At 40.3% G+C, this 14654-nt stretch overlaps 1 protein-coding gene across 4 annotated transcripts in view; it reads left to right on the forward strand.

Moving 5' to 3' along the window:
* The window catches only part of AFF2 (ALF transcription elongation factor 2), a 341788-nt gene that overhangs the window by 244592 nt on the left and 82542 nt on the right, over positions 1-14654 (forward strand). For all 4 annotated transcript variants that reach the window (XM_064463179.1, XM_064463180.1, XM_064463177.1 and 1 more), the window contains exon 8: positions 4799-4850. In XM_064463179.1, coding sequence (XP_064319249.1) covers positions 4799-4850 — 52 coding nt within the window. The remainder of the gene's footprint in view (positions 1-4798; positions 4851-14654) is intronic.

A 14654-nucleotide genomic window follows, 5' to 3' on the forward strand; every position in this document is an offset into this window, starting at 1 on the left:
ACAGAACTCATCCTAGTGAAGCCTTCATCCAGCCATTTGTCTAGTTAGATTTGTACAATCTGCCTCGGGAACCAATTCACCCCCAAAGGAAGTGGTATTGTAGTCAGTGAGATTGCCCCTACTTACACCACAGATAAATGTGTTGCTTTGTCCCAACATTTCTGCTTTGCAATAATTTTAGATTCCAAATTATAAACCCCTGAAAACTGTAGATTATAACAAATGTGCTGACACAACTTCAACTGTTACAGTAAATGGCATTGCTCTAACAATGAAATGAAAAATCCTACTTAATCCCACTCTTTCCTTAAAGTGGTGTTTTGCATTGGCTATGGATGAAAAGACAAACAAGTACATGTATATTCAATAATAATGTCAGCTGGGTCAGAGAAGAATAAGAAATAAAATTAATTCATAACACCTCTGGAGATAGCTTTCTGATACAGGTAGTTTTCTCGTTGATTTGCCCTCATTGACAGTATTCATTGTAACTTTAACATATCCATCAAATCGGCCTTTGTTAATAGCTGGGCTGATCTTCATAAGAAATATACTCTGTAATCTCCAGTCTGGGTGTTTCTGAGGTTAACAATTACCTAGAGCAGAATAGATCATATGTGTATTTATAGGGATCTTTCATTCAAGAGGGTCTAATTTCACGTTCAAACCACCCAGACGGTGTTTGAGAGAGCTGTAGATACAGAGCTCTTCTGTCTCAGGGCTTTGAAGCTGCACTGGGATACCTCTCTAGATATGATAGTGAAATGGTCACCTTGGATTAAGGTTGCTGGCAATCTCAGAAAGCCCTTATTGGGCTTTGAGTGTGATCAGATGCTACTTGCTTATAAATGAGAGTTAATAGAAACATTAAGCAGTACAAGCTACTGTGACCCATGTCTTCAGAATATTAAGCACATTTTAAAATTTGTGGAAGACCATCTAGTCCTCTGCTTTCTGTAAAATATTACCTCTTCCAACAAATGTCCTCTGGGAGCAGGTTATTTGAACTCTTCAGCATTCTCCTTTCATTTACACATACTGTGTATTTTTAATTTATTCCCTTATTTCTCTGGCTACCATATATTTATTGTTGATACCGTACTCAGTTTCTCTTTAATTATTCCATCTGCCAGGAGAGTGTGATGCATTTTGGAAGCTGTGTGGTTTAGTTGTTTAACCTTTGAGTTTTGTAACCGAATGGGATGACATATTCTTCATTTAGCAGAACAGGCTAAGAAGAATTATATACTCCAAGTGATAAGCTTGGAACTGCTAAAGAAATACCAAAATCCAATTTTTTTCCTCTCTCTAGTCATCTAAACATCCATTAGTCTCTTGAAGGGAACTCATAAATCCTACAAATTTAGTTTATCTGAAACCAGCTCTAACAGTTGTCCTTCCTACTAATCATGTTTTATATCCATTTTATATTTTTCAATATTCAATAAACATGTCTTGAGCTTACTGTACTTGTTAGAAAGTGTCTGCAGTATAGGCTGTATGAGGACAGTTATTAATCAGCCATTTCAGATGGTGGTTTGGTTGGTTTAGTAAGTGTATTCATTTATCTTTTTTATGTTTTTTTTTTTCATTGTTCTTTCCATTTATCCAATAGGGAATTTCCTATGTCCTTTTTGGTTTATTTCTACCAGAATATGTCAAAAAGGAATTTAATATGTAACAAATGAAAAAAAAGCAATAGCTGGAAAGAAAAAAAGAAAACACACCACCCTTTGGGCTTCATTCATGGAAAGATCCTTTGCATTATGTCCTCTTAGATCTGCATTAAAAAATAATAATAGACCACATTATCTACCAGTGCTGCTTTAAAGCAGTAGAGAAATTACACATTAAAGTGAGATGTAGGTTTAAAAGTAGGAGTGTAGGATTGAATTAGAGTTAAGAATCAGAATGATATAGTCTTGTATGAAGATGGTCTCGGTTTCCTGCGGGTATTGTCCTTCTGGTGTGTAATGAGACTTGCAGATAACAATCCCGGGCTGTGGATAGATGGAGGTACAGCGATATGTTGAGAAAAGTACAGCAAGGAATGACATTGGGGAAACAAATTAATGTGTCTGCTAGATAAACAACATTAAATGTTCCTGTTCATCACCAAAGTCCAGGACTCTAAAGACTAAATTTCCTGAAAAATTCTGCAGTGGGTTTGTGTGGCAAGGTTTTCATGGGGGGCAGACTACAGTGGTGGCTTCTGTGAGGAGATGCCAGAAGCTTCCCCCATGTCCAACAGAGCCTGTGCCAGCCAGCTCCGAGACGGACCCGCCACTGGCCAGAGCCAAGCCCATCAGCGATGGTGGTAGCGCCTCTGGGATAACGTAGTTAACAAGGGGAAAAAGTTGCTGCACAACAGCAGCTGGGAGAGAGGGGTGAGACTATGTGAGAGGAAGAACTCTGCAGACACTACGGTCAGTGAATAAGGAGCGGGAAGAGGTGCTCCAGGTGCCAGAGCAGAGATTCTCCTGCAGCCCTTGGTGAAGACCATGGTGAGGCAGGCTGTCCCCTGCAGCCCAGGGAGGTCCATGGTAGAACAGGTTGATGTGCCCCAAAGGAGGCTGTGGCCCTGTGGGAAGCCCACAATGGAGTGAGCTTCTGGTAGGACCTGTGGACCCATGGAGACAGGAGCCCACATGCTGGAGGAGATCTTCTGGCAGGACCTGTGACCTCATGGAAGGGACCTCAGGGAGCAGCCTGGGCTGTACCCCTCGGAAGGGACCCACTCTGGGGCAGTTCATGAAGAACTGCAGCCTGTGGGAAGGACCCATGCTGGAGAAGGTCATAAAGGACTGTCTCCCACAAGAGGGACCCCACACTGGAGCAGGGGAAGAGTGTGAGGAGGAAGGAGTGTCAGAGACGGTGTGTGATGACCTGACCACAACCCCCATTCCCCGTCCCCCTGCACTGCTCCATGGGGAAGAGGTAGAGAAATCATTAGTGAAATTGAGGCCGGGAAGAAGGGAGGGATGGAGGGAAGGCGTTTTAAGATTTGGTTTTATTTTCTCATTACCCTACTCTGATTTGATTGTCAATAAATTAAATTCATTTTTTTCCCCAAGTCAACTCTGGTTTGCCCATGACAGTAACTGCTGAGTGATCTCTCCCTGTCCTTATCTCAACCCATGAATTTTTCATTATATTTTCTCTCCCCTGTCCAGCTGAGGAGGGGGAGTGACAGAGCAGCTTGGTGGGCACCTGGTGTCCAGCCAGAGTCAACCCACCACAGATTCTTACTTTTCGAAGATTCTTCTTCCATGCTACAGTCTTACTTTTATGGGTTCAGATATTACAGGGAGGCATCTGCCATTTATCAAAACATTAATGACTAGTAGTTACGCGTCCAGATACTTTGTAACCACGGAGCTGCCCGACAACAGAGGTCACCAGAAGACAGATGACTTACAAACCAGTTTAAAGATCTCCTTGCGCTTTCTCTTTTTAAAAGCACCAGCAGGGCTTTGAACCTTCTGATATTTCCACATTGGGATTATTGTCCCCTCTTTAAAATTCCTTATACCAGGAGGCTTCCATGATTTACTGGTAGTCTTCAAACAACCAAAAAAAAACTTCCTAATAGAACATCCATTGATTGCTACAGTTATTTAAAAGCTAACAATAAAAAATCATAGACTTCAGTCTCCATCAAGGCAGAAAGGAAACAGTAATTGCAATTTGTGAGCCTCCTGCCGTGGGTAAAGGAGCTCAGCCTGGAAGAAAGGATGCGCAGCAATTTTAGCGGCTGCCAGAGCGGATCTGGGAGAGATGTGCCGATTCATTCATACATCATCCTGTGATAAAAGAATTTCTCAAGGTGAAGAGATGGGTGTGAGGTAGAAGCGTGCCCAAAGGAATATCAGGTCTGAGGAGGACCACCAGATAAAAGCGTGAATATATGGGAAGCTGTACGGGACAGTAGTTGGTGGCTACTCGTAATGTCTCTCTAGGTAGACAGATCTCCAAATAAAAGACCTTTTCTGCAAAGATGTAACAGCAAATAATATGGTTTGTTTCCCCACGTGTTTTGCTAACCCAAGTCTTGGGTTAAAAAAAAAGTACTCTGAGTGTTAATATAGCAATATGCATTATTCAACTCTTCTGCCAGAGGAAGGGAAGGAGGCATTGGGACAGCCACATCTTTTAGGCGTTTCCTTCCCCTTTGACCAAGGGCAGGGAGCAGTGATATCAGATTTCCCTGTATTGAAGAAAAAAAAAAGGGGGGTGGGGGTGGGGGATATGAATTAGCAGATTCCTAGCTTGAAAAAAGTTTGCTCTGCCTTTAGATACTACCAGCTGTGAGGTCCTATCAAACCTCAAACAAGCTCGTCCTCTTCTTGCTGTTGTCCACTCTGCATTCTCGGTTTGGTACAGGCCTCAGAGAAGATCAGTGATGCCCTATATCAGAATGAAACACAGAGGACTTTTTCTCAGGTTTTAAGTCTCAGAGTTGAATTTCCCTTCCACCTTCTGATTTAGAAATACACATAGGTGTATATGGACTAATAACCATGAGACAACGTGGAAATAAAAGAGGACATGAAAGAGGACCTGACTGCCAGACTTTATGATGGATGAGTCTGAAAGTCATTTGTTCTTACTTAGCATCACAGGAGGACTAATGCATACATACATGCAGTATTCATCAGATTACGTTATCACAGATCTGATTTTGCTGTTGTTGAATTGAAGGAGTTTTTCCTCCGACTTTGCTGAAGGGTAGATTCAGTCCATTGTATATAAAGTTAATTCGTTAAATGTAATTCTGTAGCGTCTCTCTTTTTTTCAGAATGCTTGAGGATGATCTGAAACTCAGCAGTGATGAAGACGACAATGAACAGGTAAATGCATCTGATATAAGTACATAGACCATATAATCTGAAAAAGTTGAATCAGTTGAATGTGATTGCATGTTGGTTTACTATATCTGCATCAAAAGCATTTTGGTGTGCTGCAGAATCCACTAGCTTAAATCTTGCTGAGCATAGAACCTCTGTGGGAGGAAACTTATTCTTAAACAGGAATGTATTTTGTAAGTTTTGCTGAATTAACTTTGTGAAGTGGATTAAACTAGAGCAAAACATGACTTTTCAGCCTTGGAATAAGAGACTGCACATGGCATCACCCAGGAGTAGCTAATGAGCTCTGAGTTTCTATTCTCCGTTGTACCAAACTAACTGTGGAACAGCTTCCACTTGTTTCACAATCAGCTTCTGAAATCGATTACCTTTTTGGAAGTGGATGCAAAATGACCACGTCAGACCACTGTCACAACTGCAGAGTTGGTTTGCACTTTGCAATTCATTTGTACAATTGCACCCGAGAAGATTGGGTCTGTAGGTTTTGTTCCAGTCAGTGAGTAAAGGGCTGGGCGTCCATGCTTAGTATCCAGTGATTCCCATTTAAGAGAGGGAAAATCCTCAGTGTGTAGCTGTAAATCATTACTGAAAGTCTGTCAACATACTTAGGACATTAACAAAAAATCATCTTCAGAAAACTGGCTCATGTCGTTTTCTATCCTTCCCACTTTATAAATATTTCTGGATAATGCTGGGAAATAAAGCTGGTGTAATTCTTATTCTCAACATTCTTATCAGAAAAAAAAAAAAAAGAGACTTTGGATTAAATTCATCCTTCATGTTACTTTACATATGCAATAGGTTCGAATGTGTAAACGTCTGCAGTGAGAGAAAGGTAGTGCAATAAGTCAGCATAAGATCTTCTGTTCAGCCTGGGAAATGTTAATTATAAGTCAATCTTTCTTTCTTATTTATTTTTAAACCACCTAAATGTTCTCCTTCAACCTACCTAATCCATCCTTTAGGGTCATGGCAGCAAAGATTTACCTTCTGGTGTCAGTTAACGCCTTAGTTGTACAAGTCAGTATTTTTTAGCACCAAGATAGACTTGCGCTCTTATCCGAAGCCAAAGGATCAAAAGCCTGTACTTGTGCAATGCACTGTTCTACAAACATGGTGGCTTATGAAACCAGCAGGTTTCCTCATCTATTGGAAACTTGCCCAAATAATCCTGTAAAATGACATTGTGATACTGAGGCACTCAAAATATAGAAAAGGAAATATATTATGTGGTTGGAGTTACTTTTGTTTTCCTACAGTAGTAGTTTTATAGTGACTTAAGTAGAATTATTGCAAATTTATACAATTTATACTGCTAAGATGAAATTGTGTATCATTGCTGAATGAAGAATTCAGCAAATACCTGGACCAGCGTTTGCTAACATCCAACGAAAAGCCCTCGCTGACTTGAATAGTTGTCATCTCTCATGTTAATCCCAAGCAGGAAAGACACGGTTATTTCTACACTGCCCAGTGGAGTATTGATAGCTCTCAAAACATCATTGCTGTCATGTGGTACATGCGTGCTTCTTACCCAAAGGCAGCGTCAGGCTCGTGAACGGCATCACATTGCTCCCAGCTCAGGGGCTGCAGCCTGAGTCCTTGTGTGGGGTGATGTGCCCAAGCTGTAGGGAGCCTCAGACTGCACCAAAACTCAGTGTGACTTTCCAGCAATACCATTCGCAGCATCAGCTGCAGAGAGACAAGACAGCACAATAAGGACCATTCATGTAGTTTCTCAAAATTTTAGAGTACATAGAAAATGCTTTTCCATTTGGGAATGTGAGCTTCATCTCACTCTAAGTGATTAGAATCAATTCAAACCTAAGCTCTTCCTTAAGAAAGCTCTTCTTAAGAAACAGATTATGGTCCAAATATTTAGGGATTCCACACATGAAGACTTGGAACCACGTAAAACATAAATGAATTGTTTGGATGGAAGGCACACTGAGCATATTTCTCCAATGCCCTGCACTTCAAGGGAAACCTTCACCTTTCCAATGTACCCCACATATGTATGGTTTTATGTCTTTCATTTGTATTACAAACAGAGGGAAGAGACAAAGTTACACATATTATAGGAAAGAATCCCACAGCTTTTTAGGTTTATTGAATGAATGACTGTATGTGTCTGTACTTTAGATTTGTGTCACACACTGCATCCCAGACTAAGGCCTTGCAAAGCTGAGCAGCGTGGCTCTGCAGCATCACTCACACGTTGCACTGGCAGTGCCTTCACACTTTCGCAGCTTCTGCCATATCTCTTTAAAGAGAGGGGATTGGAAATGGAAAGAAAGGTTGATCTGACGCACTGGTCAGACATGTAAACATCAACTAATAACTGCAATGGGGTTTGACTGCAAAAATATTTTCTCCATATAAAATATTAATTCATGAGGGACAGATCAAGGCAGTTACAATATGTGAATTTTACAGTGTTGAATGTTGATCTGTGAAGCCCAAGGTTAGAATTTTTTTTTTTTAACATAAAGATTTTGCAGTCCAATACCCCTTGTAATTCAGCTGTACACAGGTGCGCACTCTGGAATGGAGAGGAAAGATTAAAATTCCCAGCTGAAAACCATTTTACCAGTTTATGCAACATTTCTGTCAGGAAATGGAATCAGTGTCTTTACAATGTTTCTGATTTTTTTTAAAAATTTTGCTATAGGCTTGCAGCCAGTGTGAAGCATGAGCTGCCATTTACTCATTTTTATTAATAAAAACACAGTATGTAAAAATCAAATTTGTTATCTTTATCTCCTCTCGTTTCAAGAAAATTTAAATTCTTTGAGAACAGTGGTTGTTAGGGAGCCCTGGGATTTGTCCTTTGAGAATTGCTAGGGACCCTTCAATCTTCACACGGCAGGGATGGTAGTGACACTGATCCATAAATGCACCTTGATCTCAACTTTTAGTGAATGTCTATAGTACGTGGAGAGCTTGATCAATCAGCCTGTCTTCTGAGCCTACCAGTAGTCCATTTGTCATGATGGAAGATTGTTAGAAGCTTGTCTGCAAGAAGCAAAACTCTTCTGTCTTATTCTCTCACTCCTATGAACTTATTTCTGATCTGTATTGCATTTATGTAGGGGTCTATGGACCTTGTGCACTTTCAGGTGTTAAACATCTTCCTTATCTTCCACTGCTGAGAAGAAACCCGACCCACATGATAGCTCCTGTCAATCATATAATTAAGAAGTTGAGTCTGATTTCAACTACCTACAGGTTGAAGCCAGTAGAAAGTATTTATTGTATAGATGGTGTTAGCAAGGTTGTTACTGAACATGCCGCCCACTTTTACCATTCAGTTTTCAAACAGGATTTTGAATAACTGGAAATTGTTCCTACGAGTTATAAACAGGATCTGGAGAATCTTCCTTACCACAAGTGTTAGGTCTTCTTTAGTTCGGCCAAAAAGAGTTAAGGTAGTGCATGATGATGGCCTAGCAACATATTACCAAGAAAAAGATTCCTGAAAGGAGGCTATACTTCACCCCAGAGAGCTTAAGAAGCTTCAGCAAATGAGAGCTGACTGGAAGTCCAAACTACTAGTGCCAAACAGCTGCAAATTGCATGGAAACCTTGTGGTTTCCCTCTCCTTTTAGACTTCTGGCAGTTGTGGGCTTAAAGTAGAAGTTGTCAAGTGATTTTCTTTGTGCTGTGATGTGCAGGAGGGCCAATGAGATGTTCATTGCAGGTCTCTTCAGTTTTCAGATCTGTAAAGCTTTGGACCGTATAGATCTTTGCAATAGAGCAACTCCAGCTGCAGATTCCCATCATCACTTTTTGGGCCTCGCTTGGAGAGACCACAGTTATCACCTATATCTAACACATGTAAACACAGCCCACAGTATCTTCAGTGTAGACACTTTGGACCCGGCCATATGACACATGCTTTGTCCTATAGACAAAATGCTGATTCTTATGTCTCACTGAGGGTGATTTGGGATTAAAGACACACAGAAAACGACGGGTTAGATCTGGAATCAATTTTCATTTACAGCTGAGAAGCAGTTATTGATGCTGTGCTCACAGTTCAATAAAAGATCTAAAGATATAGACCTTGTGTTTCTCTTTCAATATAAGCAGCATAATCAGTCTCAAATGTTTTTACAAAGAAAATTGTATTGACAGTTTTATTAAAATTGCTGTCTTTAAAGTTTTAAGTTATCCACAATTTGACCTACTTGAATGGTTTTTAATATGCACACTGACCAACCCAATAGATTTTTATGTCACGTATTTATAATACCAGGTACACATCTGTTTAATATATTATTTGAGCAATATTGCTACATTTAAGCATTGCCTGGATTGTAAAGTCTTGTAGTATTGTCACTGAGAGGGATGTTGGCATATGCATCAGTACTGCATTCAGAAGTCCTACCGCACAATATTTTCAGATGGGCTACAAGAGATACAGTCAAGGCAGATGACAGATGTTATTACCAAAACTGGTAGATGACAAGGCATTTCAGAGATGCTAATGTTAACACTCTTCTGTGAGGAAGGACAGAGCTTTTAGATGGCTTTATTAATCAGCTAAAAAAATACATCAGAAATTAGGAAGAGTAGTGAAGATTTTTAATTAGTAGCTCAGCTCAGCTAAATGAGCTTAGATAAAACACAGGTTAGTATTTTTGTTCTTTAAAGCACCTCTGTATAATCCAAATTAGCTTTGAGCTCAAAGGCATCCACATGAGTTTTGCCTGGATACAGTATTTTAAGTAGCTGTAGTGTACCAAATTTTCTTTAACCAGCTCCTCTTTGTTCTTCTGCCGAAGGAATAGTCCTGTTAACCTTTGAAACGCGTACTTAATTTAAAGCACGTTACTAGCATTCTGTGTGTTTTTGAACCAAAGAAACTTTTATACTAGTTACAGACCTGCTCCATTTTCAGTATTTTATGTAGAGAGTGTTTTTGGCAGAACAAGTCAAGAAGACGTTTTTCTTTTCTATTTGATTTTTTTTCCTCCTTCCCTTAATAATTGCTATTTTATTGCCACTTCTCTGATGACCACACAAACATGCATATAATCCATGGCCCTGCTCTGCCGCTTATATTTTAACAAACATAATTCTTTTTTCCTAGATGAGTATTAGGTAATTATATATAAAAGTTTTGACTTTGTCGCTGGGTCTAAAAAGGTGATCGGCCAGAGGCTTAGCTTTGAATTCTTATAATGCATACTGAGCTTTCAAAGCCTTTACTCAAGTTAAATTTTTAAAAAGTTTATGAAATTCTAAGACACAGTATGCCTCCATCATATCATGTAAACACTTTTTAAAGTGGAACGGTGACCACTTTCCTGGTACCAATAGGTACACCTTCCTGTTATATTTTTCCCATTTTTTAGCTGGATCCTGAACAAGCTGTTTACCTCCCTGAGGTTTTACACATTTCTGTTTACTCTGTTATCAGCAGAAAGGCTGAAGAACAGCTCTTCAGTAAAGACATCAATACTGTACACACAGTGAGAGAGGTCGTCTTGTTAAAGCTGTAGAAAAATCAGGTGGATTAGGGTAAAACTAGGTGCAAAATAACTTTCATACAGTCTTTTAATGTAAACAGTTTATCTGTCATTGGGTTCCATTGAAATCCCAGAGTGATGCAGCATCAGTTGTAGCCACAGCAGCATGTGTTTTGATAAAGATCCCACATTCCAGGGTTTAATATCTACAGTCATGTTTTATAATTGTAGGGAAATGTTTTCATTAAGCCATTAATGAAAACAGAAGCTATTAGGGTAATACAGTCATTCTCCAACCTTGTCAGTCTATAACCATGAAAAATCCTTTTGTAAAGGTATGTCTATTCTTGCTACCCCAGTCCATTTTAATTGGTATTCAAACTATTTTATTGTGCACAACACTAGTTGAAACAACCATATATCATCAACTGTGTAAAATGAATACTCCAGCTTCCATTAGACAAATCTTTGGAAATATGAGATTTGATGGCTGACATGTCTAAGGTTATAATTCACATGGTAATGACGTAGGTTCATATCATATATTTGCTTATTATCAGCAGAAACTTTCAGTAACCACTCTGAGATCTGGGCTGAGCTTGCTGCAGGTATGCAGCAAAAAACATGGCACGCCACTAGACAGTGTTATCAAAAGCTTTTAACTTGTTCAAATTCACAGAATCTCATGTAATTGTTTCCGCACATGTTGTTGTTGTGGAGGTCATCCATCAGTGAGGAAGGGGATTAATACAACCCTCAGGACAAATGGTTGCTGTAGAGTGCACAGCACTGCAGATCAACACGAAGTTTGCCCCTGCAGGTTGGAGCCGTGCTCTTACCTGGGCTCTAAGGCAGCAGCTGCCTGGCCCAGCCAAGGCGCTGGAGGAGCCCCGTCCCTCCCATTGACTTGCCTTTGCCATGGGTTGCCTAGTGTGCGGTGGCAGCTCAGCGTTTCAAAAAACCCTCTGCCGCAACAGAGGAGATAATACAGGAAAAGAAAATACTGGCAGGCAGGCAGCCCTAACAAATCGGGAATGAAATGCCTTAGTTGAAAAGATGGAGAAATACAGCTGCAAAAAGTCCTCTCCTCACTTCCCCACAGGTAAGCAGGCACTTCATAGCCCCACAGGGCTCTCTTAAACAGGTGCTTCTCTTGGGTTTAGTTTTTCATGCCACCAGCCTGAAGCAGCCAGGCTCTGTCAGCCATACCATAAGACATTATTCACCTAAAGGAGAAGCTTAAAAAAGAACTGATGCCTCCCTCACTAATTAAATAGAGGTGGACAGGCCAGTTGTTCCTCAGTACAGCATAAGGACCAGACGCTGGAGACCTGCCAGCCCTTTTGGGGTATGAGAGAGGAGGGAGGTGCAGCTTTCAGTCCATGGGACGGGTCATGTACTCTGTGTGTGTGTGCACGCTTGTGTACACGTTTTTTTGTAATGAGTCTTTATTATAAGCTTGGAAGAAAAATATATTTCCCCAGGGCCTCTTGCTATGTATGCCACTTATGCAGAAGCCCTGTATTGTTTTGGCATCAAGCAGAGGCAGCAGCAGGTGAGATAATTGATTGACACTAGCATTGTTTTTGTTAAGAGAAAAGCCAGACTTGACCATACTGTCCTATAAAAATAAATCTGAAGTCTGTGATATCTGCAGGCCATCTCAGTGCTCAACACTCACTAATCCGACCACATAGGAAACATTTATCTCCCTTTTCTCCTCAAAAGGAGAGTGTGATTTTTATCATTAATGCCTTGTGAAGCATTTTGGTAAAGAAAGTGTCTGGCTTTCTTATGCTGGCCATCTGCAGTGTCACTCTTTTGTAAAAGCCCAAGGAACTGCCTGTGAATTTCAAAATCTAAATTCCTGGGAGTTTTTTACACCAGTAGATGATAGTGCTAGTGCTGGCTTTGAGACTGGGGGTTTGAAAAAGTCTGAAGGAGGGACTCATAGGTAGCCAGAACAAGCGTAAAGTAGGTGACGAAAAGGGCATGATAAACCCAGTAATTAGCTTCTGTCAGCCAGAATAAGGGGAGAAGAAGTGAAAGTTGATCTTCCCTGGAGGTATTCCAGAAGGAGAACAGTAATGAGACCTAAACACCTTAATTTTTCCTACAATGAACTCTGCAAGGTTTGCTGGGGTTGGAGGTGCTCCATTTTGTGTCAGCAGGATGAATCTTCCCAGAACAGGCCTGCTCGTAGGGACAGGTCAGGACCACAGTGTGACAGTGCAGTTGATTTGGGCAGGGTGCTCTCACAGAGAGCACGCTTGCTTCACAGAATTACCAATTTCGTGGCAATACTGTTAAGTGTAATTTTTGGAGCTGTGCAATTTAGTAATTGGCTAAGTCCTCTGAGCAATGTACTAAACCAGACCAAGGTCAGCAAAGAGTTATTTCATGTGTGTTTACCTCTGTTACCTCTGCTGCCTGTTTGCAATAGATTTAACATTCAGTATAGATGTAACATTCAGTATAAGTTAAAATCCTTAAAGTCTTCACTCCTACACAGGAACTAAATGGGCGGCACGAACAATAGCAATATCAATTCACATCTTCCCAGCACTGCCACTGCTGGTACTCTTTGACTCTGCCCTTTTGCTTCTCAAGTCTAGGGAACTATTCATTGATTTAGAGTAGGGGAGAGACTAAGGATAGGTTGGACTCCCAAAGGAATGAGATAAATGCCTTTGCCACAAAGGAAAATCTAAGGGCATAAACTCAAATGAGCAGGGGTAGAAGGGGCTGTTTCCGAGATCTCTGCCTGTCCTCCTTTCCATTTTGACACAGCAAGTTATAACTTGTGTGAATGTTGCACACGTAGCAACCGGACATTGCACACTAGAAGTATGCCTCATTATAAGACCTCAAAATATCAGGTAAGTTTCAGGGATGGAGATACAAAGAATTACTGTCCTTCTGTTAGAACTGGGAAACTGAGGAATACACAGGTTGTGGAGACTGTCTGCAGCTGCACAATGAGGATATTCTTTGAATCTAGCTTTTTGCTGCTTATTCCTTGAGGGAAGTTTAGACAAGACTTTTTGTTTCTCTTATAAATGTTTCTTGACCTTTTCTCTGCTTCTTTTGCCTCCTCAAGATCTTTAATCACGTGATTAACATGTTGAAACGCAGCTGTGGAGTAAACCCAACAAATAATAGATTTTTTTGATTTATTAGCCATCTGGAGGGTTGAACTAAACACATTTTAGAAAAATCATCAGTAAATAAGATGACGACAAATCCTGAGTTTTATTCCTAGCTAGATGTTTTATATTTTCACAGTAGGATTATTACCCACTAAGCCTAGGTCATATGTGATGAATTTGTAATAAATTATTTGCTAGGAAATGATGTTTCAAACCAGAATTTCAATTTAGAATTTCTTTCTTAAACATAGACCATTCAGTACAATTTTCCCATCTTTTTCTGTCACCAGGGCTGTATATTTGTTTTCCAAATAAAGCAATTCTTACAAAAAATCAGGCCTAGCTCTAGCCAGTTCTGTTCTTTGCCATAGAACTCTGCAATGACCAAGTCAATTGGTATTGTCAGAGCATTTAAATCTACTAGACTTCATGAGACATTGATTAGCATTTGTAAAGCAATTTGACAATGTTTTGTAGGACTACAGAAGTAGAATCAGTAGAATTTGTAATGTCATATTACAATTTCTCCTTTGTTGGATGGAGGAGTCAAAAATAGTACAATTAGCAACTTCCCATCAAAAGCATTTTTGAAAGAATCCAGAGTATATCAAAATAGTTGGGGAAGGAAGGCACTGTTTCAAGCCTCTTCTGTCAAGGTACACTGGTAGTAAAGTCCTAAAATAAGCACGCATGTTATGTGAGTTATCTCTGAAATAAGTCCATTTACTGGCAGAGAGCCATAACAGTTTGTATTGTAAAGTTCACCAAAGACACTGAGTAAACTGAAGGCTGGGCAACAAAAGCAACGATGTTCACAGTACCCATGCTAGCTAATTTAAAACCAGCTCAGGTATGTCTACACAAGCAACAATCACTCCTCAGAGTGCAGTACGCACTCAGTGTGTGTAGATCTTTTCTCCGTTTTTTTAGAAAAAATATGGAATAGTTCTTCAAGAATGGGAAGTGGCCATGTTTTTCACTACACACTTCCTTAGTTTGATTTCTACCACTGGCCTGATGGAAATGTAGGGATTTGGGAAAAAAAGCTGACAGAATGTGGCGGGTTGATGTTGGCTAGATGCCAGGTGCCACCAAGCTGCTCCACTCTCCTCCCCTCCCCAGCAGGATGGGGCAGCGAGAAAATGAGATGGAAAATAAACCTC

This window comes from Phalacrocorax carbo, chromosome 11 (genome assembly GCF_963921805.1).
Source record: "Phalacrocorax carbo chromosome 11, bPhaCar2.1, whole genome shotgun sequence".
Taxonomy (NCBI): domain Eukaryota; kingdom Metazoa; phylum Chordata; class Aves; order Suliformes; family Phalacrocoracidae; genus Phalacrocorax; species Phalacrocorax carbo.